Source organism: Chiloscyllium punctatum, chromosome 9 (genome assembly GCF_047496795.1).
Source record: "Chiloscyllium punctatum isolate Juve2018m chromosome 9, sChiPun1.3, whole genome shotgun sequence".
NCBI classification, from domain to species: Eukaryota; Metazoa; Chordata; class Chondrichthyes; order Orectolobiformes; family Hemiscylliidae; genus Chiloscyllium; species Chiloscyllium punctatum.
In genome coordinates, this window is record NC_092747.1 from 3,732,539 (window position 1) to 3,758,366 (window position 25,828).

At 44.6% G+C, this 25,828-nt stretch overlaps 1 protein-coding gene across 1 annotated transcript; it reads left to right on the forward strand.

Moving 5' to 3' along the window:
- Window positions 1-106: 106 nt before the first annotated feature.
- Window positions 107-25,737, forward strand: rnf169 (ring finger protein 169). The gene is made up of 6 exons (XM_072576721.1): window positions 107-437; window positions 11,003-11,079; window positions 15,255-15,428; window positions 20,418-20,536; window positions 21,302-21,398; window positions 23,429-25,737. Exons 1-6 carry the CDS (start codon window positions 107-109, stop codon window positions 24,416-24,418), a joined length of 1,788 nt encoding a protein of 595 aa, XP_072432822.1. The 3' UTR covers window positions 24,419-25,737.
- Window positions 25,738-25,828: the final 91 nt, after the last annotated feature.

Sequence of the window (25,828 nt, forward strand, 5' to 3'; positions counted from 1 at the left end):
GGGGGGGGGGGACAGCAGGTGAGAGGCCCTGGTTACGTGCGCGGCCCCGCGGCCGGCTCCGTGCGCGCACCCGCGGCGGGGGGGGGCGGGCCTCCGACATCACAAGATGGCGGCCCGGAGCGGGAGTGGGGAGCGGGCCCGGAGAGAGCGGCCCGGGCCCCGGCTCCAGGCTCAGCCCCAGGCCGGAGACAGCGGCCTGTGCCGCGGCTGCCTGAGCCTCGGCCTCGCCTGCCCGCTGTGCCGCCGCCGCCGCTGCTGCTCGGGCAGCGGGAGCCGTGTCCCCTCGCCCGGGGCGGACTCTGGGGCCGGGCCGCTCTGGCAGCAGCCGCTGGGCCGCAGGAGGAAGCAGCAGCCGGGACGGAGAAGGAGGAGGAGGAGGCTGGGCGAGGAGGCGGAGGAGGAATCAGCGGCGGCGGCTGCAGCAGGGCCTGAGCCCGGTGAGAATGGGAGGGACCGGGGATAGAGCTTCTGATCTGGGCGGGAAGGGAGGGATAGAGGCGGGAGCCCGGCCTGGGGCGGGACCCGGACCCCGGCCTGGGGTGGGACCCGGACCCCGGACCCAGGCCTGGCCCTGGGACCCGGACCCGGACCCCGGCCTGGCCCTGGGACTCTGCTGCCGGCCCCCCTGGCCCGATCCTGGGACCCGCGCCCCGGCTCCCGGCTTGGCTCTGGGGCCCTGCTCCCGGAATCCGCCCAGAGGGGAGGACGTTCAGAGACGGGGAGGCGATGTAGGAGCCACTAAACTGGAGATACTCTCCACTTTCAGCCGGCAGTTAGTGTTGTCAAAGCAACTAAACTAGTCATTGAGAGGCTCAGGTAATGATGTGGGAGCTAGTTACTGCAGATGCTGGAATCTATACTGGAAACAACAAATGCTGGAGACCACAGGCAGCATCCATGGAGAGAGAGAGAGCTAACTGCCTGCTTCCAGTCTAGATGAGCTCTGATGAAGAGTCATCTGCACTCGAAACATTAGCTTTCTCTCTCCAGGGAATGCTGTCTGACCCACTGTGATCTCCAACATTTGTTTTCCGTAATGATCTGGGAACATACTTTCAAATCCCACCATGGCAGCTAATGGTATTTAAATTCAGTTACTAAATCTGGGATTAATTCCCTAAATTATAAGTGTAACAATTCTACCCTGTAGACAAATCCTGAACACACCAACCTAGTTCCATATTGAGTCATTTTTCAGATTGGGGTGATCACGGTAAAGTGGAAATGTCATTGGGTTAGTAATTCAGGACACAAGTTTAAATCCCACAGCTGCTGTACCTACCAGATTTAAAATCAATTAATATATCTGAAATTGAATTGAATTTATTGTCATGTATACCGAGGCACAGTGAAAAGCTTTGTCTTGCGAGCAATACAGACAGATCACAGATTAAGTAAATAATAGGTAAACAGTGGCAAAAAACAAAAACACAGTTACAGGCGAATGTTAAGAGTTTAAGTCCATTCAATATTCTAACAACTAGTCCCAGTAATGTGACCGTGAGACTTTCCTTGATTGTTGTAAAATCCCACCTGTTTCACTAATATCTTTTCCCTTTCTTTTACCTGGTCTGGCCGACATGAGACTCTGAATCTACAGCAATGTGATTGACTCTTATCTGCCCTCTGAAATGACCCAGCAAATCACACAAGGGCAGTTGGTGATGAGCAGTAAATGCTGAGTCTAACTCATACATTCATGAAAAAATTAAAAATAATTTTAGAAAATTATGGATGGGGAGAGTGAGAGATAAAAGGACCAATCTTACATAGTTCAAGGAATGAGAGGAATGGGATCAGAGGGAGTTTTGTGGGATATACGGGTATGTGACAGTGAAAAGGCTTATGTGGATGCCCAGGGGAACTGAAGAGTTTTTACAATCTTTCTTCATTATGGAGTGGAACTTCTGAAATTCTTAAAATGCCTGTTTCAGGTCTGATTCAATCACAAACCAAAGCTGAAGCACTTTCTGGTTCCGCCTGCCTCTGAGAGTTTTCTCACAGGACTTGTCCAGGCATGTAACTGGCTGCCCTTTGCTTGTGTTTAAGTTAATGTGTAGGATGTTACAACACAAGAGAGGCCATTTGGCACATCACATTTCTGCTGCCCCGTGACAAAACTGCATCACCCCCAATCCCACCTGCACCACCTTTTGATCCTAAGTCATCCTATCTTTTCCTTCTACTATTTCTCCATCTCACATTTTCCCTTTGTAAAGGCCAGTTTAGATTCTGTTCTTTGTGAAATATTCAATGTCCTGTTGGTGAGATCAGTGCTTTAGAAAGAGTAAAATTCTAACATATCCCCTTGTGACAGTTTAAACATGTGTTCTGAAGTTATAGATTCACTGACCATTAGATATATTTTCCCTTATTTTACGTGACCAAAATCTCTCAAATGTGAGTGTCTTCCAAAAATAATGCATCTGTTTCTTTTGTCTCCTCAATGCTGAAGTCTTTTGCCTTAGTATCATCTTGGTAAGTTTCTTGTAGTAAAACTTCACACCTCTACATGGCATTCTGACCAGTGATTTTTACAGATTTAGTACTTTTTAAGGTACTTTCTAATCAATCTGTTCAGCAGTGGTATGAACCTGGACCAGATGGGACTTTAACCCAGACCTCCTGGCTCAGAAATAGTCATGATTTGGAGATGCCGGTGTTGGACTGGGGTGTACAAAGTTAAAAATCGCACAACACCAGGCTATAGTCCAACAGGTTTAATTGGAAGCACATTAGCTTTCGGAGCGCTGCTCCTTCACTATCACCTGATGAAGGAGCGACGCTCCGAAAGCTAGTGTGCTTCCAATTAAACCTGTTGGACTATAACCTGGTGTTGTGTGATGTTTAGCTCAGAAATAAGTACACTACCTCTCTACCACAGGAGCCACTTAAATACACTTTGCTCTGTGATTTTGAAAAGAAGTCGACCACTCTCCGACTATGTTTGCAGGATTTGAATCTGGGTTCCCCCAGAATATTACCTGGGTTTCTGTATGAATAGTCTAGCTAATGCTAGGAATGGACTCACCTGTTTTAAGATGCTATGACCCTAAGTCAGGATACTGTGATCTGGTTGTTGAAAAGAATTGGGGACAGAGATTTAACATTTCCATAACTTGCTAATACAAACTCGTAACCCATACAAGACAGAAAATTTGTTTCTGATAATAATATTTCATCAGTGCTCTATATAATACAAGTGTCAGTGGGGGAGCATTTTGTAGATGGCACTCATTACTCCGTTAGATTTAAGATTGCTTTGAGAAAGGACAAGGATGGGCCTGAAATGAAAGTTCTAAACTGGAGTATTGCCAGTTTTACAAACCGCTATGATTTGGCCAGATTGAACTGAGAGCACTAACTTTCAGAAAAATCTGTCTCAGAACAATGGGATATCTTTTAAGGGAGTAAGGAGAGTACAGTCCTAACATTACGCCATTAAAGAAAAATGGTTGGACCAACCAATCCTGTGAATCCTGGCTATCGAGGAACACAATGGATAAAGCAAAAAGGGAAGCTTATGGTAAATACTGAGGGCTGAAAATCGCAGAAGCCCTAAAGATGTATGGGGGAAACTTAAAAAGTAAATTAGAGCAAAAAAGGGTGTAAAAAAAATTAATAAAGGAAAATTACAAATTATTTTACAAGAACATTATGGTAAAAGGATATCCAGGGAGAGAGTAGGACCCATTAAGGGTCACATAATAATTTGTGCAAGAAACCTAAGATTGTGGACAGGTGAATCCTGGAATATTTTGTCGGTGTTCACTAATGAGAGGTACGATGTGGATTTGGAAATCTGAGAAGGACCATGATATACTTAAAGAAATTCACATAGATAGAGAGGGAGCTCTGAATGGTCTGGCGACTTAAAAATAGTTAAATTTCCATGGCTGTTAAGTGAGGCTAGGGAGGAAATAGCATGTTGACAGTAATTCTCAACTCCTCTCTGACCACAGGAGAGGTGCCAGAGGGCTGGACAACAGGCCTGTGTGCTACCATTTATTCAAGAAGGGAACAATGACAGGCTAACCTCAGTGGTGGGGAAAATATTGAAAACCATCTGAGGAACAGAATTAATTTGGTCTTTGAAGGCGGGGATTAATCAAGAACAGTCAGCATGGTTTTGTTAAGGGGAGCTCATGTCTGACCAGCTTAATTGCATTTTTTGAAGAGGTGACCAGGTATGAGGATGAGAACAATGCATTTGATGTAGGCCTGATGTGCCTTTTCAGTACCACACTCTCGACTCTAATCTCCAGCATCTGCAGTCCTCAATTTTGCCTGGTTGATCAGATTTGCTCATGATTGAACATTTGTGTGTTGGTAAATAGTGAGGAGGATACAGATGGACTGGTCAGATGGCTGTTACTGGTCAGTGGCAAATGGAATAAGTGTGAGGTAATGCACTGAGCAGGACAAACAAAGAAAGGGAATACATGGTGAATGGTATGACCCTGGGAAGCACCAAGGATAAGAGGGACCGTGGTGTTTATGTCCCTTAAGGTGCATCAGGTCAGGTTGATACAGTGATTAAGCAGGCATATGGGATATTTGCCTTTTAACTAAGGCATAGAGTTTAAGAGCAGGGAGGTTATGCAGGATTTGTATAAAACATTGGTTGAACCACCACTAGAATGTTGTGTGCCGTTCTGGCATCCAAGTTATAGAAGGGGTGACAGAGTACTGGAGAGGATGCAGAGGAGATTTACTAGGATATTGCTTGGTCTGGAGAATTTTAGTTTTGAAGAGAGGTTGGACAGACTGGGATTGTTTTTCCTGGAGCATAGCAGCCTGAGGTGTGGTGAATGTGATTGAAATGATTAAAGTTATAAGAGGCAGAGACAGGGAGGAACATTCCATCTCAGTGGAGGGACTAGTGACCAAGGAGCAGAGATTTAAAGTAAAAGGCAGAAGGTTTAAAGGGGATGTGAGGGTAAAAAAGGTAGTGAGGGTGCTTTAGAATCTGAAACCCACTGCCTGTAAGGGTGGTAGAAGCAGAAACCCTCATTACAACATTTAAAGTGTTGAGATGTATATTTGCAATGTCAAATGCTGGAAAATATTGACTGGAAGCGCTATAGTTTGAGTACCTTAGATGGGTCGGTTTTTGTCCAGTGTGTGCCGGAGGGTATCCTGACACAGTATGTAGACAGGCCAACAAGAGGCAAGGTCACATTGGATTTGGTACTGGGTAATGAACCAGGCCAGGGGTTAGTTTTGGAGGTAGGTGAGCACATTGGTGATAGTGACACAATTCAGTTACATTTACTTTAACAATGAAAAGGGATGAGTATATACCGCAGGGCAAGAGTTATAGCTGGGGGAACGCGATTATGATGCAATTAGGCAAGATTTAGGATGCATAAGATGAGGAAAGAAGGTGCAGGGATTCAGCACAATTGAAATGTGGAGCGTATTCAAGGAACAGCTACTGCGTGTCCTTGATAAGTATGTACCTGTCAGGCAGGGAGGAAGTGGTCAAGTGAGCAAACTGTGGTTTACTAAGGAAGTTGAATCTCTTGTCAAGCAGAATAAGGAGGCTTATGTTAGGGTGAGACTTGAAACCGCAGTTATGGCACTTGAGAGTTACAAGTTAGCCAAGAAGGACCTAAAGAGAGAGCTAAGAAGAGCTAGGACGGGACATGAGAAGTCTTTAGCAGGTAGGGTGAAGGAAAACCCTAAAGCTTCCTATAGCTATGTTAGGAATAAAGGAATGACTAGAGTAAGATTAGGGCCAGTCACAGACGGTAGTGGGAAGTTGTGCGTGGAGTCCAAGGAGATAGGAGAGGCATTAAATGAATATTTTTCATCAGTTTCACACAGGAAAAAGATAATGTAGTCGAGGAGAATACTGCGATACAGGCTAATAAATTAGATGGGATTGAGGTTCATAAAGAAGAGGTGTTAGCAATTCTGAAAAATTAGAAAATAGATAAGACCCGTGTGCTGGATGGGATTTATCCTAGGATTCTCTGGGAAGCCAGGGAGGAGATTGCACAACGTTTGGCTTTGATCATTATGTTTTCATTGTCTACAGGAATAGTGCGAGAAGACTGGAGGATAGCAAATGTTGTTCCCTTGTTCAAGAAGGGAGTAGAGACAATCCTGGTAATTATAGACCAGTGAGCCTGACTTCGGCTGTGGGTAAAGTGTTGGAAAGGGCTATAAGAGATAGAAATAACTTGATTTAGGGTAGTCAATATGTTTTTTGAAGGGTAGGTCGTGCCTCACAAACCTTATTGAGTTCTTTAGAAGGTGACCAAACAGGTGGATGAGGGTAAAGTGGTTGATGTGGTGTATATGGGTTTCAGTAAAACATTTGACAAGGTTCCCCACGGTAGGCTATTGCAGAAAATATGGAGGCATGGGATTGAAGGTACTTTAGTGGTTTGGATCAGAAATTGGCTAGCTGAAAGAATACTGGGAAATGTACATCCTGGAGTTTGGTTACTAATATGGATAGAACTGTTTTGGGGCCACTGCTGTTTGTTATTTTTTATAAATGATCTGGATGAGGGCATAGAAGGATAAGTTGATAAATTTGTAGATGACATTAAGGTAGGTGGAGTTGTGCACAGTGCAAAAGGATGTTACAGGTTCCAGAGGGACATAAATAAGTTGCAGAGCTGCGCTGGGAGGTGACAAATGGAAATTAATGTGGAAAACTGTGAGATGATTCACTTTGGAACGAGCCACAGGAAAGCAGAGTACTAGGCTAATGGTAAGATTCTTGGTAGTGTGGATGAGCAGAGGGATCTTGGTGTCCATGTGCACAGATCCCTGAAAGTTGAAAGGTTCATAGAGTTGTTAAGAAGGCATACTGGGTGTTCGCTTTTATTGGTAGCGGAATTGAGTTTCGGAGCCATGAGGCCATGTTGCAACTGTACAAAACTTTGGTGCAGCTGCAGTTGAAGTATTGTGTACAGTTCTGGTTGCTGCTTTATAGGAAAGATGTGAAAGGGTGTAGAGAAAATTTACCAGGGTATTGCCTGGTTTAGAGGGAAAGGCTTACGAGGAAAGGCTGAGGGTCTTGAGGCTGTTTTCGTTAGAAAGAAGGTGGTTGAGAGGTGACTTAATAGAGACATACGGGATCATCAGAGGATTAGATAGTGTGGACAGTGAGAGCCTTTTTCCTCGGATGGTGATGGCTAGCACTGGGGACATTGCTTTAAATTGAGGGGTGATAGATGTCAGAGGTAGGTTCTTTACTCAGAGAGTAATAGGGACGTGGAACAGCCTTCCTGCAACAGTAGTAGACTCACCAACTTCAAGGGCATTTAAATGGTCATTGGATAAACATACGGATGATTATGGAATAATGTAGGTTAGAAGGGCTTTGGATTGATTTCACATCAAGGGCCAAAGGATCTGTAATGTTCTATGTTCTAAACTGAATTAAATAGTTAGGTTGTTTTGACCAGCACACATTCAATGGACCAAAGGGCATTTTCCTGTACAGTAGACCTCTATAACTCTAACATCCTTTCAAGAAAGAAAATCTCCTATCTTTACCTGATCTGGCCTGCATGTGACTCCACACAGTCAGGAATGTCCTCTGAGCAATTAGAGTTGGCCACTAAATCCCTGAACCATTAAAGTGGCTAATGTAAAGACAAAATACTGCAGATGCCAGAGCTGAAGTTAAATCAGAAAGTGGTGGTGAAGTTCAGCAGGAAACACAAGGATGATACCAGACTTGCTGAATTTCTCTAGCTCTTTCTGCCTTTATTTTGGATCACCAGCATCTGCTGGTTGTGGCTGGTTGCCGTCATAGATCAGCCCCAGCTCAGTTAGTAATAGTGTCTGCTGAGTTAGGCCATCATAGGTTCATGACCTCATTCCAGAGACTCAAGCATTTAATCGAGACTGATGCTTCTAGTGCCAACACTGTGGGTGTGCTAGACTGTTTGAGATGCTGTGTCCCAGACGGAAAGTTAAACTAAGGCCCCACCTTCCCACCCAGGTGAAATATCCCCCAATCACTACTGGGGGAGAAAAAGACTTGTTTATATGTAACTCCTTTGAGAACTTTGGGACAGATAAATTATTTTTGAAGACTAACCCCTGTTATAATGTAGGAATAGCTGCAGAAATGTGTGCACAGCAAGATCCCACAAACAGCAGTGTGATAAAAGGTTACCAATGTAAATGGTTTGCATATTGTTGTTTGAGAGGCAAAGCCGAAGGAGCATCTCACCTTCAAAAGAAATCTTTAACATCCACGTTAGAGGGCACAGATTCTTACAGAAAATGGTATCTCTCAGAGTTTATCATTCCTTCAGTACAGCATTGGCAGTGCCAACCTCCATATTGTGCTCAAAACACAAAAGCATTCTTGCCTGTGTCCTGGGCCAATGGTATTCAGCTGTGAGAAAATTATACTCTGTATTGGCTTTACTTTAAAAATGGATTTATCATGTTGTGCTTTGAGACAACCTGAGGTGGTGAAAGACTTTGCCCTAGTTTGTTTGTTTGTTTGTTTGTGTGTGTGTGTTTAAATTAGATAGTGTGGACCTCTGATTGTTTCTGACTCCCAGGTATCATGCCAGAAGCTATCCAGCAGTGACCTTCAAAGTTTTGGAAGGACTATTAAACTTTCATTGTGTCTTTCATAAATCTCTGAATGTTGTTAGTTTTCAAATTCCTTAGGTAGGGCTTTTTGCTTGTTCTGTTGTCTTTATTGGGCTGAAGGCTGTTCAGCCCTTCCTGATGCTGTTCTACCATTCAGTGCCATTGGAGCTGATCTATGTCTTAACGATTTTGTGGTCATTTTGAATGAAACCAGATTTATATTTCCTAATTTTTTTTAAATTATAAAGCCTTATATAAACTAAGTTGGGATTTGAATTGACAGCTCTATCACTGAACATTTTGTTTTGTGACTATGCTTTGATTGGGCGGCACTTGATAATCATCAATGAATGCGCTCCTAGCTGCATTAACAAACTTTAAGATGATTAGGTGACCTCATACAAGGCTTATTTACACTTACTACAAGTAACACATTTGTAACAGGCCTGTTATCTGCGAACTAAAGGGAAATGTTCGTGCTTTGCTTTTTTTTTAATTGCACAAGAGCTAAGGGAGTGGTTAAATCCCTTTTGATTACTCTATAAAATGTGTCAGCCAATCAGTGCCCTTTTCTCCTCCAGTATAAGTTGTTGAAATTGGCATTCTTACATTTGTCCTGTTGAGTGCAAGATGAAAAGTTTAGCAACATGACTCTGCCTTCAATGACATTCACCTTTCCATATGTGATATGTTTCAGGTCACAACCCAGTACTTGGGCACAGTGTTAGGCTGATCAGCAGCTGACACAGGCATGATGGAATGAATGGCCTCCTGTTCTCTAAGTCTTTGCTTCTGACTCAGTCAAGCAGCATGAACTGAACAAGGATAAATCTTGGCAATAAAGACTCGATGGGCCAAAGGGCTTCTTCTATACTGTGTGATTCTGTGAACGTTATAGCCTAACTTAACCAGGTCTGTTCCCCTTACCGTTCTGTCAATCGTTTCAAGCCTTTATGGTTCTGAAGGCAATTTGAGTCTAGAACGTAGCCAGTTATGGAGGCTGAGAATAAAATACAAGATATTTCCATTCAGTCACTACCTCCCTGCTCTAAACAAACACACAAATCCAGTTTGACAAACTTTCACATCACCAGTTATCACCTTGGTTTCACATGCCTCCACTTCTTCACCCTAAACGACTCTCCAATGATGTGTATGCTTCTTTTATTCTGATTTCTGAGTATTCCCAGTTTCCATCATCCAACTGTTGAGTGATCATGCCTTCAACTGTCAAAGCCCAGAGTTCTGGTATTGTCTCCCTAATCTTGTCTCCCACTCTCTGATCTTTCAGTGCGATCATTTAACAGTGCACTGTCCAAACTGTCACCGTACCAGTATCTCCCTGTGTGGATCCGTGTTGAGGGTTGCTTGATAAACGCTCCTGCGATACTCTCTGGGATGTTGTATTTCACTATTGTGATGCATTTTCCATTGGCACGTTCGTAGGAGTAACTTTCTGACGTATAGGACATGACAATTGTTCCCTCTGCTGTTTAGAGTGTCTACCATGTTCTGTGAAATGCATGCTTGAGTCACTGTACAACCTTGTACGCATTCCAAATTGTGAGGACCTGCAGAAATGGGGATAACAGTTTCCTCTGGGGACGGGTCACAGACTCTAACCAGAGGTCACAGACTGAAGATAATTGGCAAAAGGATGAGTGCAAGTGTAAGACCTGGAAGCTGATTCAGTCATTTTTGTGTTAGTTCAGTAGTATAGAACTTGAGTTTTGCTGAAAAACAAGCACTTTGAGCTTTTCATCTTGCATTCAGAACAAATTACAAGAAATTCCAAAGTAATGGGGAACAACATTGCATTCTCCATGGCAATGCCTGTACCAATCAGAGTCCACTTGCCAACCAATCAGTACTTATTCTGATACAATTTAAACATTTTGTTCCTCTTTACACTGGTATTTCTTGCACAATGTCCTGATGAGGGCAAAATGAAAAGCTTTGATGCCATTTACCTTTTTCTGTAATAACTTTTAGAAGGGAGTTAGATGAATAAATCGATGGGGACATTTCCAGCCTCTAGACAAAGAACAGAGAGTACTGAGATTAATTAAATAGCTGTACTAAAGGGTCAGCACAAGTCAAATGAGCTGGGAGACCTTCCCCCAGTGCTATATGATTTACGGTTATTGGAACTTGATGGATAAAGGGTATCGGCTACTTCAGAAGCTTTGTCTGATTGGAGTTGGGTTTGTCTTTAGTGAGTTTCCATCATTGAAGGGTGTGATGCTGGAAAAGCACAGTCAATCAGGCAGCATCCAAGGAGCAGGAGAATCTATATTTCAGGCAGAAGCCCTCGGATGCTGCCCAACCGGCTGTTTCCAGCATCACACCCTTAGACTCTGATCTCCAGCATCTGCAGTCCTCACTTTCTCCTTTAGTGAGTTTCCTTTTTGTTTTGTGCTTACAGAGCCAGTGTTCCGTGCTCCCCTGGTGCTGACTAAAGCAGGTGATGTCCGGGAGGGGCTTGAGAATCAACTCCGACAGGTACTGTCCTCCGTCACTTCCGTTTCTTCAGTCAACTGTTTTCAGAATGAGGAGGGGAATGGGGCAGGGGTTTGTGGGGTGGAGAATGACCTCGCTCTCTCCTTGTACTGTAACCATTTGTTGATGATGTCATCTTGGAGGAAACATAAGTTCTTTGGTTGTATTCCAGGACTGAACTGATGTGGAGTAAATTATGATCATGTCACAAGTGCCAATCAGTGGTCACCTCAATGCAGTGCATGATGGCCCTCCATTTCATACACACTGATTGAACTATGGTTGTCAACTCTGTTGAGTGTCATCTTCTGGGGCTCCTGAACCACACTCTGCCATTGCCACACTCTGCCACGTTTGCTGCAGTGAGAAGATGCAGTATTCAGTAGTCTCTGTTTTCTCTGGGCTCTCTTCTCACCAGCTGAGCTTCTCATTTGTGCTTGCCTCTTCCAGTGGTTGTTCAAGCAGCTGGCCTCCAGACATTGCAGGCATCAGTAGATGCTTCCATGAGAGAGTCTAACCATCACCTCTTGACATTCTGTAATATTACCATTGAATTCCTACCATTAACATCCTAGTGATTACTATTGACCAGAAACTGAACTGGATTAGCAGTATTAATCCTGTGCTAAAAGGACATGGCAGAGGCTGAGAATTCTCAATGTAACTTACTTCCTGACTGTCTTAAGCCTGTCCGCTGTCTATAAGACACAAGTCAGAGTATATGAAATATCTCCCACTTGTCTGGGTGGGTGCAGCTCCCATGATGCTCTAGAAGCTTGACACCCTCCAGGACAAAGGACTCACTTGCTTGGCATCTTATCCACCACCTTCAACACACACTCCCTGACCACTGATGCACAGTGCTAACAGTGTGGACCGTCTCCGAGATGCACTGCAGCAACTTAGCAAGGCTCCTTAACACCTCCCAGGCCTAGTACTTCCTTGTAAAAGGATAAGGGCAGCAGATACATGGGAACGTCACCACCTGCAAGTTTTACACCAAGCCACTCACCAACCTGAAATATTTTGCTGATACTTTACTGTTACTGGGTTAAAATCCTAGAAACTGTTCCTCTGAGCACTGTGGGTGTTCCTACATCACCCAGACTTCAGAAGTTTAGGAAGGTGACTCCTGACTAAGATGCTCTTTGCAGTGTGATACTGATTGTGTTGTTTGATTCTGATGGTTCAGTTCAGTCTGCATGCACCCTGCCCCTCGCACTCCCCCAGTACAAGTCACTGATTACTGTCCTGAATAATGTGGGAGTAATTGGATGTCAAGTAATCAGATTCCTAAAAATTAATCTGCGAAGTATCAATCAATCCAAATGGCTAATAGAATGAAGGCCCTATGCGGCTGATATACAAGGGGCAAAAGTATGTACCCTTTGAGGAAAATATTTAAAGGGACTGCATTCAACTGTGGTAAACCTCAGGGAGGATATCCCACCTTACCTTTGTAGCATGGATTCACTAGAAAGATGCCTGGCCTTTTTAGGGTTAAGTTGCAAACTCCGCTTGAATGAATTTGGTCTGTATTCCTTTCAGGTCAGGGGTTTATGTGGTTTTCTATGAATTTGATGGGATTAGAAACTGTTTCCTCTGGGGGTGGTGGACAGAGATCCATAATAATAGGCAGAACTTCTTTCAAAATAGAGCTAGGCTGTCAGGAAACCTTTCCTCACACAAAAAGGGATTGGAAATTTGGATCCCTTGGGATCAATTGGAAATTTCAAGACAAATTTTCAGGTAAGGTGTATATCAAATCAACAGTTAAGAGCATTTGAGTCCAGATACACACCAAGGCAGACTCACGAAAGTTGGAATGCACTCCTTCCATGCCACAGATCTGGACACATTCAGGGCAATGCCACCTTTATTGACAGGCCTAGTCCAGCCTCTGAGCTCATATCTTTCGGAAACAAATCTGTGCACGTTCCTGACACTCTTGGAAAGAGGCCAAGATTGACAAGCTGCAGAGGATCAGAATCAAGGGAGTGCTGCACTCTCGGAGGGTCAGCACTGAGGGGGCATTGCACTCTCGGTGGGTCAATGCCGAGGGTGCACCAGACTGTCGGAAGGTCAGCACCAAGGAAGCGCCGCATTGTCGGAGGGTCAACGCCAAATGAGTACCGCACTGTCGAAGGGTTAGTAATGACAGAGGGCTGCGTTGTTGGAGAGTCACTACCTGGGTCATGCCGTACTATCCGACCGTCAGTGCAGAGTCTAACCTATCAGGAAATCAGCTGTGATGTTGTGCCATTATGTCAGGACTGAGGCAATGCCACACACTTGGAGGGTCAAGGATGAGAGAACATTTTGCTATCAGAGGGTCAGGGCTGAGGAAGAACTGTGTTGTTGAAAATGCCATCTTTGTGATGTAACTTTTAACTGAAACTTGCCTGCCCTCTCAGGTAGATGTTCAAAATTCCAAGGTTACTATTTCAAAACAGAGCAGGTAGTTTCTCCCTTGTGTTCAGGGTCTAATGTTTCTCCCTCAATTAACATCACTAAAACAGATTATTTGGCCAGTGCCACATTGCTGTTTGTGAGAGCTTGCTGTGCATAAATGACAGTGACTGACCATGACAGTCCTGATGAAGGGTGCTGCCAAAACGTCAACTCTCCTGCTCCTCTGCTGCTGCTTGACCTGCTGTTCTTTTTCCAACTCCACATTTTATTGACAGTGATTGTATTACCTGTTTTAAACAAAACCTTTAGGAATGCCAGGAGTGCTGTGGTGCTATTTAGTTAGAAGGCTGTCTTAGTTTCAATTAGTTGCCTTTTTTCCATTTATCATTGGATGTGGTACAGCATTTATTGCCCTTTGATAAGCTACTAGTGTGCCCCCATCTTGAACCGCTGCAGTCCTTGAGGCTTAAGAACATCCACAATGCCATTAGGAAAGGAGTTCTAAGATTCTTGTTGAGTGACCCTGAAGGAAGCGTAATATGTACAAGTCAGGATGGTGAGTGGCTTGGAGGGGATTTCTGTGAATCTGCTGCTCTTGTTCTTCTAGGTTGTAGGTTTGGAAGGTGCTGTCTCAGGACCCTTGCTGAGTTGGTGTATTGCATGTTATAGATGGTATACTGTTATTCAGGAGAATGCTGTAGCCATTCTCCACATTACCCATAGTGATGAGAGAACTTGTTTAATGATTTTGTGTGAGAATTTAGAAAAGATACTGAAATGACTGAGTAGTCATGATGATTTTTAAAATCATGCTCTGGAATCTTCTGCATCGAGCAAGACAGTGAGGCAGGGCCCTCCATTAAATATCCCATCTGTATCAGTGTACCTGCTGAGTCCAAGCTGGGAAATTCTGGCGATTTTGTCTGTTAATAATTCAGATTTGCCCTTCTTGAATGGGAATAGTCAGACTAAACACTGCAGGGGAGTGAGTGAAACAGAAAGATGGTAGAACAAACTTCTGCTTCTGACTTTGAAAGTAAATTACAAATCGCTCCATTAGGCGAGTTAAATCAGTGACTTTGCCCTTACTCCCTTTCCATTTCTCTAACCGGTTCCAAGACCAATCTTCTTTCTAAGCTTCACAGAAAAGTTGCATCCTGAAAATTCCTGCTCAAGTTGATTTCTTTTAAGTTGCTCACCCATGTGCAGCTCCGCACAGGATTTAAAAGGGCCACGTACTTAAATTAATGATCATGCCCTCTAAAACCAAACAGGAAACTTTGTTGGCCACACTGACATCTCTCTGCTCTTCCAATTCTGGCTTCTTGAGCAGGCCTATTCCTATGCTGTACTGTTCATTGTCCTGTTGCCCTCCTCCCCTCCTGCCTACCCATCCAGTGTAATTATTGCACCAGGGATAGCAGTGCCTTTACCTTCCTGAGCCCTGACCTTTGGACTAGCCTCGCTGAACCTGTCTGCCTTTTTGAGAAAGTTGTTACTCAACCAAATCCTAATATCTCCTCACATTGTCAAATGCTTACACTTCAGTGAAGCATGGTGGGAAGTTGCATCCTGTTAAAGTTGCTGTATGATTGACAAACCCTTACTATTGAAGCAGGTTTGGTAATAATGGCAGTGGGTACTGTAATGCTACCTCTCCTGCTCACATCCAGTTATCCACCTTCCCCCATTGCTTGTGTGCTGGGTGGGGCGGAGAGGGTGTAGGGGTTCGCTGAGACTGAGATTATAACGTTTCCTGTCTCCAGTATGAGCCGGAGAAGGAGAGCTTGAAGGAAGATGATGAGACTGTCACAGCGGAAATAATTCAGATTATTCTGGCTGAGGGGGAGCACGAGAAGCGGCAAATGGAAAAAAAGAAAACAATCATGGAACAGGTGAAGAGGGATGAGGAGCTGGCAAGAAAATGGGGTCGAGATTTTGTGAGTGTTTATAAATTCTCCTCTGTCTTTTTCTCTTTCTCATCTCCCTCTGTCCTTCCATTCTGTCCCTCCCTGCCTCTTAATCCCTCAGCTCCTGCCCTCTCCCCTTCTCTACCTGTCTTGCTTCCTCCTTGCCCCCTGGTGCTCCCTCCCTCTCACTTACTTATGACATGCACTCACAGTGAACTGCTGATGTTTTCTCTGAGCTGCCTGTTTTCTGTTGAGGAAAGGACGTGTAGAAAGTGACCAGGAGGCATGTCTGAGCGACTGCTGCTGGGTGAGGGAGGCTCTTTTGTTTTTAACAAAAAAATACAATGGCTGCTATGTAGATCAGAACCATCCAATTTAAAAATTTTTTTTTTGTTCATTCATGGGATGCGGGATTGCCTGTCTGGACCAGCATTAATAGCCCGTCCCAATTTGGTGGTGAACTGCCTTCTTGCAGTCTGTATGGTATAGTTTCACGATGCCACTGTGGAGGAGATGAGCAGGACTTTGACCCAACGTCACTGAAGGATCGGTGATATAGCTGGGGGAGGTAATGGCCCCGTGATATTCTCGCTGGACTACAAATCCAGAGACCCAGGTAATGTCCTTGGGACCCAGGTTTGAATCCCACCACGGTGGACAGTGGAATTCGCCTTCAAGTAAAAGAAAATCTGAGATTACAAGTCTATTGATGATCGTAAATCTATTGTTGATTGTTGGAAAAACCATCAGGTTCACCAATCCTCTTTAGGGAAGGAAACTGCTGTTCTTATCTGGTCTGGCTGCCATGTGATGATTCCAGTAATGTGGGTGACTCTTGACCGCCCTCTGGGCAATTAGGGATGGGCAATAAATGCTGGCCTAGATAGTGATGTCCACATCCCGTGAATGAACATTTTTTTTAAAAATTCCAAGTCAGGGTGGTTAGTGGCTGAGAGGGGAACTTGCAGGTGGTGATATTCCTATGTGTCATAGTCATAGAGATGTACAGCATGGAAACAGACCCTTCAGTCCAACTTATCCATGCCGGCCAGATATCCCACCCCAATCTAGACCCACCTGCCAGCACCTGGCCCATATCACTTCAAACCCTTCCTACTCATATACCCATCCAAATGCCTCTTAAATGTTGCAATTGTACCAGCCTCCACCACATCCTCTGGCATCTCATTCCATACACGTACCACCCTCTGTGAGAAAAAGTTGCCCCTTAGGTCTGTTTTATATCTTTCCCCTCTCACCCTAAACTTATGCCCTCTAGTTCTGGACTCCTCCAATCCCAGGGAGAAGACTTTGTCTATTTATCCTATCCATACCCCTCATAATTTTGTAAACCTCTATAAAGGTCACCCCTCAGCCTCCGACGCTCCAGGGAAAACAGCCCCAGCCTATTCAGCCTCTCCCTATAGCTCAAATCCTCCAACCCTGGCAACATCCTTGTAAATCTTTTCTGAACCCTTTCAAGTTTCACAACATCTTTCCGATAAGAAGGAGACCAGAACTGCACGCAATACTCCAACAGTGGCCTAACCAATGTCCTGTACATCTGCAACATGACCACCCAATTCCTGTACTCAATATTCTGACCAATAAAGGAAAGCATACCAAACGCCTTCACTATCCTATCTACCTGCAACTTCACTTTCAAGGAGCTATGAACCTGCACTCCAAGGTCTCTTTGTTCAGCGACACTCCCTAGGACCTTACCATTAAGTGTATAAGTCCTGCTAAGATTTGCTTTCCCAAAATGCAGCACCTCACATTTATCTGAATTAAACTCCATCTGCCACTTCTCAGCCTATTGGCTCATCTGGTCCAGGTCCTGTTGTAATCTGAGGTAACCCTCTTCGCTGTCCACTACACCTCCAATTTTGGTGTCATCTGCAAACTTACTAACTGTACCTCTTATGCTCGCATCCAGATCATTTATGTAAATGACAAAAAGTAGAGGACCCAGCACCGATCCTTGTGGCACTCCACTGGTCACAGGCCTCCAGTCTGAAAAACAACCCTCCACCACCACCCTCTGTCTTCTACCTTTGAGCCAGTTCTGTATCCAAATGGCTAGTTCTCCCTGTATTCTGAGAGATCTAACCTTGCTAATCAGCCTCCCATGGGGAACCTTGTCGAATGCCTTACTGTAGTCCATATAGATCACATCTACTGCTCTGCTCTCATCAATCTTCTTTGTTACTTCTTCAAAAAACTCAATCAAGTTTGTGAGACATGATTTCCCACGCACAAAACCATGTTGACTATCCCGAATCAGTCCTTGCCTTTCGAAATACATGTACATCCTGTCCCTCAGGATTCCCTCCAACAACTTGCCCACCACCGAGGTCAGGCTCACCAGTCTATAGTTCCCTGGATTGTCTTTACCGCCCTTCTTAAACAGTGGCACCACGTTTGCCAACCTCCAGTCTTCCGGCACCTCACCTGTGTCCTTCTCCTTGGACAGCGCCTTCTAAACCCACGACCTCTGTCTTTGAATGTTTTGAGTCTTTTATACCATGTAATTAATTTAAAAATTTATCCTCAGAGAATGGCTGGCTCAGCCTGCATTCATCACCTTTTGCTAATTGTCCTTAGAAGGTGGTGCTAAGCTGCTTTCTTAAACCAATACAGTAACCTCATCCACTGCCTGTGTCCCCTACCCTGTCCAGCACAGTAACCTCATCTACAGCCTGTGTCCCCTATCCTATAGTAACCACATCGACTGCCTGTATCGCCTATCCTACAATAACCTCATCCACTGCCTGTGTCCCCTATCCTACAGTAACCTCATCTACAGCCTGTGTCCCCTATCCTACAGTAACCTCATCCACTGCCTGTGTCCCCTATCCTACAGTAACCTCATCCACTGCCTGTGTCCCCTATCCTACAGTAACCTCATCTACAGCCTGTGTCCCCTATCCTACAGTAACCTCATCTACAGCCTGTGTCCCCTATCCTACAGTAACCTCATCTACAGCCTGTGTCCCCTATCCTACAGTAACCTCATCTACAGCCTGTGTCCCCTATCCTATAGTAACCACATCGACTGCCTGTATCGCCTATCCTACAATAACCTCATCCACTGCCTGTGTCCCCTATCCTACAGTAACCTCATCTACAGCCTGTGTCCCCTATCCTACAGTAACCTCATCCACTGCCTGTGTCCCCTATCCTACAGTAACCTCATCCACTGCCTGTGTCCCCTATCCTACAGTAACCTCATCTACAGCCTGTGTCCCCTATCCTACAGTAACCTCATCTACAGCCTGTGTCCCCTATCCTACAGTAACCACATCCACTGCCTGTGTCCGCTGCCATGTCCATCATCTGCAAGGCACATGTCAGGAGTGTGATGGAATACTCCCCACTTGCCTGGATGAGGGCATCTCCAACAACACTCAAGAAGCTTGGCACCACCCAGGGCAAAGCAGCCCGCTTGATTGGCACCACATCCACAAACATCCACTCCCTCCACCACTGACACTCAGTAGCAGTAGTATGTATCACCTACAAATGCACTGCAGAAATTCACCAAAGGTCCTCAGTCAGCACCTTCCAAACATGGCCACTTCCATCTCGAAGGCCAAGGGTAGCAGATACATGGGAACATCACATCTGCAACTTCTCCTTCAAGCCACTCACCATTCTGACTTGGAAATATATCTCTGTTCCTTCAGTGTCACTGGGTCAAAATCCTTGAATTCTCTAAGGGCATTGTGGGTCTACCTATAGCAGGTGGACTTCAGCAGTTCAAGAAGTGAGCCCCCCCCACTTCTCAAGGGGGCAACTAGGGATGGACAATAAACGCTGGCCCAGTCAGCAACATCCACATCCCAGGAATGAATTTTTTAAAAAGGCGTATAGTATCCTAAGCTTCACTAACGAGGGCACAGAGTACAAGAGCAGAGAGGTTCTATTGAGTCTATATGTAATATTGGAGAATAGTGTGCAGTTCTGGGCACCACTGTTTTGGAAGAATGTGAATGCATTGGAGAGAGTGCAGAAGTGGCTTACAAAAATGGGTCCAGGAATGAGACACTTGAGTTATAAGTAAACATTGGAGAAGTTGAGGCTGCTTACCTTGATGAGGTGAAAGCTGACGGGAGATTCGATAGAGGTTTTTTTATGTCATTGATATGGACTGAGTGGATATGGAAAAACTGCTCCTGTTGTAAATGGATGGAGAACAAGAGTGCATAGTTTTAAAGTGTTTTGCAAGAAGCAAGTGTGAGGTGAGAAAAATCTCTTTTTTTTTCTTAAAGTGAGTGGTTCAAATCTGGAACACACAGCCTGAAAATGTGGTGGAGGCAGGTTCAATTGAAGCATTCAAGAGAGTATTAGATAATTGTTTTAATAAAAAACAAAGTGTTATTGGAAAAAGGCAAGGGTTTGGCAGTGAATCAAAATGTTCAAAGATTTGATGGAGATGGAATAAATGGCCTCCTTCTGAGCTCTCACATTTCAGTGATTACCATTAAATCACCACCTCTCTTGCAATGGTGAGTAATCAATACCCCACAATCAGTGAAGAGATCAACGTCCAGGTAATCTGGTATGATACTGCCTGCAGGAAAATATCTTGAGCACTACTGCAAGCAAGTGGCTGGTCCAGATGATTTTTGTTTAGCATTAATGATTAAAGGCATCGAGAAGTGCTACTCTGTTCTTCTGAAAATGCTTTGGGGTCTGTCCATCTGAGAGGGCAGTAAGAGCCCAAGTTCAATGCTCCATTCAAAAAAAATCACAGTCATCAATGTGACGTTTCCTTGACCTGAACTTCGGACAACCTGACACTCCCACATTGCTTACCCTGGAATAATGCAGCATTTTCTCAGTGCTGGCCATCGGTGTTACACAGGCAATAGGAGCCTGAAGGGATAGGTTGGCACTGAAAAGGCCGGTTTACAAATGAAATCATCTTCTGGTGAATCTGTTACCCCATGGGTTATCAGATGTTCTAGTGTTCATCAGTGTGCTTGGAGATTTAATACTTGTGTTCTTCTCCAGGCTACTGACAACATGTCTGATTCAGAGAATGAGGAGCCAGTGAAACATATAACTACACGGCAATGGGGTTTAGCAGCCAACAACAAACTGAGCTCCAACTCTTCTGGTCGATTTTCAAGGTAATTAGAGTCCTTGGTGTCCTAGGCAAGAGAGTGGTTTTAATGAAGGAGCAGCTCTGACTGTCCTTGAATTCCACTCACTCATTACCCCGGTGGGTTATTCTATTCTGTTGAGAACTCCAGCCACCACCTTGAAATGCTCAAATTCCTCCATGATCCTCCTCCCTCCCTCTCTGTAACTTCCTCCACCTACTGGATTAGTGGTGCTGGAAGAGCACAGCAGTTCAGGCAGCATCCAATAAGCAGCAAAATCGACGTTTCGGGCAAAAGCCCGGGCTTTTGCCCGAAACGTCGATTTCGCTGCTCGTTGGATGCTGCCTGAACTGCTGTGCTCTTCCAGCACCACTAATCCAGTATTTGCTTTCCAGCATCTGCAGTCATTGTTTTTACCTCAACTTCCTCCACCTTCCAATCCTCTGAGATCTGTGTGCTCCTGCAAATCTTGGCTCTTGTGAAAGCCGGATTTTAATCGATCCACCATTGGTGCCCATGCCTTTAGCCGCGTGGGATCCTTGTGCTGGAATTCCCTTCCTATACCTTTCCACTTCTCTCCCTCCTCCATTAAGACTCTACGTAAAACACATTTCTTTGACCAACACCTGTCCCTGATATCCCCTGATGTGACTCGATGATTAGATTGTGTTTGATGATCACTCCTGTCAGGCACCTCAGGAAGTTATGCTACTTTCAAGGAGCTCTGTAAATGCAGGTTGTTGTTGAAGTGACCCTGGATTCCTTTCCCTAAATCTTGGCGTCTTGTTACAGTATGCTGAGCATTGAGGAGGAGAATCGAAGTTGGAGCACACCAGTGGAAAACAACCAGGGCCGAAGAGGGACACCTCGCATTGAGGGTAGAACCAAGGTATTTGTGGTTTCAGCAGGGCCCTTTGACTGGGCTGACCTGGTGAACTGCTATATGACTTACATCCTTTGTGTTGAAACGATGACTAATCATTTGGAAACATTGGTTGTGCAGTTCTTACTGGCACAAGGAATTTCGCTGTCTGATTTGTTTCCCTCCAACTTTCTTATTCTTCTGTGGAATGTGGATGTTACTGATGTAATTCATTATTGTACACCTCTCCCAAACAAAAAAAATCAATCATTCTCAAGCCTGAAAGTTCCACTTGTTCCCCAACATCCACAGTTTCAGTGGGGGGGGTGCTTTCTGGTTTTCCACTGCCCTTTGTGTGAAGAATGTCCTCCAGGCATCACCTCAAGGTGGTCTGGCTCTAATCTTAAGGCAGGGTTGCTAATCTTTGATTTTCTGTCTGATCCCTACCAAATGTGGTCAACATTTGAAACTGCCAGAGTGTGATAACAAGGGGCATAAATAAGAATGCTCCAACAAATAAGGTCAGATTAGGCAAAAATGGTAAATGGCTATTAGGCAAATCCCTAATTGCCCTTGAACTGAGTGGCTTGCAGGGCCATTTCAGAGAGTTATTAAGAGTCAACCACATTGCTCTGGATTTTTTTTATCCATTCACTGAATGTGGGCATCACTAGTTGAGTTGGCATTTATTGCCTAGTTACCAATCTTGAACCATTGCAGTCCATTTAATGAAGGTATATACAGATTATCATTAGAGATGGAGATCCAGTATTTTGACCCAGCGACACTGAAGAAACATTGAAGGTCTGGAGTCATGTGTAGTTCAGACTGGGTAAGGATGGCAGATTACCTTCCCTGAAGGACTTTAGTGAACCAGGTAGGGTTTGCAATGATCACTGGTATTTTTCACATTCACCATCGCCAAGAGTAGGTCTCAATTCCAGATTTATTAAGCGATTTTAAATTAGGTGGGTGTAGCTGCCATGGTGGGATTTGAACCCAGGTCCTATGAGGTTCTGAATTATTACTCTAATGACGTTACCGCTATGGCCCAGTCAAAAGGATGACCTAAGAAGGGATCATGTTGGTATGCTTAGGATTTGCGTTAAGGGTGGAATAATTACATTTGTAAGTTGTGATAGGTCACTTAGATCATGAAAAGATATTTTACAGACTCACTGTCCAAATGCATGCCGCATGCAGAGCAAGGAGGGTGAACTCATAGCAAAACTAGAAATAAATGAATACATGGTAGTGGTTGCAAGGTGACAAAGACCTGAATATTCTAGGCATTTGACATTTCAGAAGGATTAGGAAGAAAGGAAAAGGAGGTGAAGTAGTTACTAAAGAACTGGGTCAATACAGTAGTGTGAAATTATCTTGATTTGAAGGATCAAAATACAGGATTATTTGGATGGAAATTTAGAAATAACAAAGGAAAAAAATCACAGGTGGGTGTATATTTAAAGCTGAGATAAATTCTTAATCAATAGAGGAATCTAGGCGTCCTGGGAAAGGGTAGGAAAGTGGGAGTGAGGAATGTCAGATCAGCCATTATGTCATTGAAGGGCTGAATGGACTTCTGTTTTCATTTCTTAAGATCTTCTGATCTTGCCTTCATATCCCTGGTATCATCTCTCCAACGCTAATGTATCTTTGGGTGCCATTGACTTGCATTATGTTTCCTATGGATGTGTAGGATATATGGACAGTTGGTCTGTATTGTTTATCTTCCATGTTGACCTCTCCCAGCCCTCTTCATCAGGCTATAATGTATGTAATGTAGGTGGAAATGTGGAATTCGAAATAGACTGATCAGTCATGATCTTATTGAATGGTGGAGCATGCTCAGTGGTCTACTTGTGCTACTCTTTTGTATGTTCATATATCCTTGTATTTCTCTCTCTGTGACTCCCTTTCCTCTGAATTGACTCAATAAGATTCTTACTGTTTGTTCTATATGATGATGTTTCAGCTTCTCTCTGAGATGGTGCAGTTTCCAGATATGTATTTTCTAATTTTATTCCCAATGGATCCTCTCTCTGTTTTCTTTGCAGACATCTTCAGTTTCTGCAGGTTCCCTTGTTACCAACAATGTCATCAACATCCTGTCATCCTCTGAAAACAGTCGCTCCAACTCTGCCCCAAACCTGAGCTCGGAAAAGCGCTCTGCAAATGACCCAGCACCATCAGGCCCAGCCAAGAGAGAGCGGTCAGCCAGCCCCGACAGCAATGACAGTATCTCCGGGGAGTTCAATCATTTCAAGCCCATCAGCTGTTCACCCTGCACCCCTCCCAAGAAGCTGCCTGATGGCAGGGTGATGAAACCCAAGATTGTCAAATCGACACCCCGAAACCTCGGCTGTGGCTTCCACAAGCCAGCCGCCGCTACCACCACTTATGAGGTGAACCCCAATCTCCTGCAGAAGTGGGGCCAGATTCTGCAGGAGCGCCATGAGGAAATGGTAGCCTCCAAGGGCACCCTGATTTCGGAGGATGAGGGCGAAGATGCTGTTGGCAGGCTGGGAGCAGAAAGCAAGATTGATGCAATGGAATTTGCTTCATCTTCAAGTTCCCCTGGTCATCAGAAGAATGAATATTTAGATTCGCTAAACTCTGCCCCCTCCCAGGACAACCATCAGAAGGTTCCCGAGAGTTGGAGTAGCCGCATGGAGTCAATCCCAACCCAACAAGCCTCTGAGGAGCAAGGCAACCGGTCTCAGCACAGCATCAGCACCTCGTCTTCTGACCACACGGAGGCGAAGAAAAGCAAAGGATCGAAATCTTCCTCCTCCCAGGGCAAGAAGAGGCACCACAAGACCAAGCACACAGCGGAGCTGAAGACCAAGCGAACAAAGTGGACCGTCAATAATGTTGGCACAACGTCAGTCAGCAGTCTGGATCATAGCCAACAGGAAGATGAAGACAGGAGGTTAGCAGCCAGGCTCCAGCGACGGCTTGATGCTGAGAGGACCACAGTTAACCGACAGAAGGGCAGTGAGGATGGTTACCCACTGCGGACAAAGACCAACTTTAAATCAAAATAGCTCACTTGGGATGGCTACCATTCCCTATCAGCTCTGCTGTGCCCAGGGATCTCTGCCTGTTGCTTCCAGTCTGTGCAATGTGCAGGAATAATACAGTCCTTCACTTCATTCTGGCTTTTTTTTTTGGTCTTGATCTTTTGCTGATGCAGAATTGCTGAGTTTAGTTTCACTATCCGAGATGCCCCTTCTCCCTGAGCCCCAGAGAAATCTAATCCATCAGCCAGTGGATGGATGAGGCTCCCTTTTTAACATGAGAGCTGTATGCTATTATCGACGATCTGTGTTTGTGATTTCTTCCTTCTGGATCCACTCCTGATCCACCGCTGAAATAGCAAATCAGGGGCTTTAGAGAGGTTCCCTATGAGGTGGATAATCATTGCGCCCAACTCCTCTGACCCTGGGCAATATTGGATCCACATTTTTGTGAAATGTTGCAAGGAGCCTAGATTAATTCCCATTGCAAGTTTTGCTGCAATTTATCTCATCATAACCTATATTTTTTATTGAAAGGGAAATCATTCCTCAGGTTGGAAGAGGGAATGTAACATGAACATTTCTTTTCTCTTTCCCTTATCGATGCTGTTCCTTAGCATTTCATCTCTGCCAATGTGCGTCCCTGACTCAAACAATGTATCAGAGTTGGTCTGGGTCCCCTCTGTCTAATCACGGATGTGCATCTTTCCCTCAACCAACAACTTGTACCAGGCTTTTGTATCCATGTCCTCTCTCATTTTGTACAGACACCTCATGCGCTTCTGTATCCAGAAGCAGAGGCCTTTTTTTACTCTCCTAGTTTTACTGGAGCTGATGAATAGATTAAATGACCAGCAGGACCATCAGAAGCTTGCCCTGTGGCATGATGACCACAGGAACAAGGTTAAGCATTTTCTCCCCAACTCCCATTGCTGTTTCCCAGCTTGAGAGAAAGAGAGCCCGCCAGAATGATGTAATGTATCATGGAAACTGAGTGGGAGGGCATTATTTGCCAAATTCTTCTTAAAATGGCTGACAGTGCCATGTGCTAATCCTGATTAAAAATTTCACCCTAACTTTTATCAACTCCTACTGAATAGGAGATGCCTCCATAAACATGTGATCATGTACTTGTGCTCCAGGGACTCTCCCTGTGTACTGTTGTGTATTTGTGCAATAACATTACTCTTCACTAACTCGCACCCTAAAGCTGTGTGAGGCTAAGCCAGGGCTGAAGCAAAGAGCATAACTGGAGGTAAGCCAGCATCCAGAACTACTCTCCCATCCTATTGCCTCCACTGAAAGTTGTGAAATCACCATTTTGAGTAAAGAATTTATTTTCTTAATATTGTTGTAAATTTTGTACCTTCAGAAATTCCTTTGAACCTGCTGAGAAGACTTGGCTTTTTCCGATTTGGAGATGCCGGTGTTGGACTG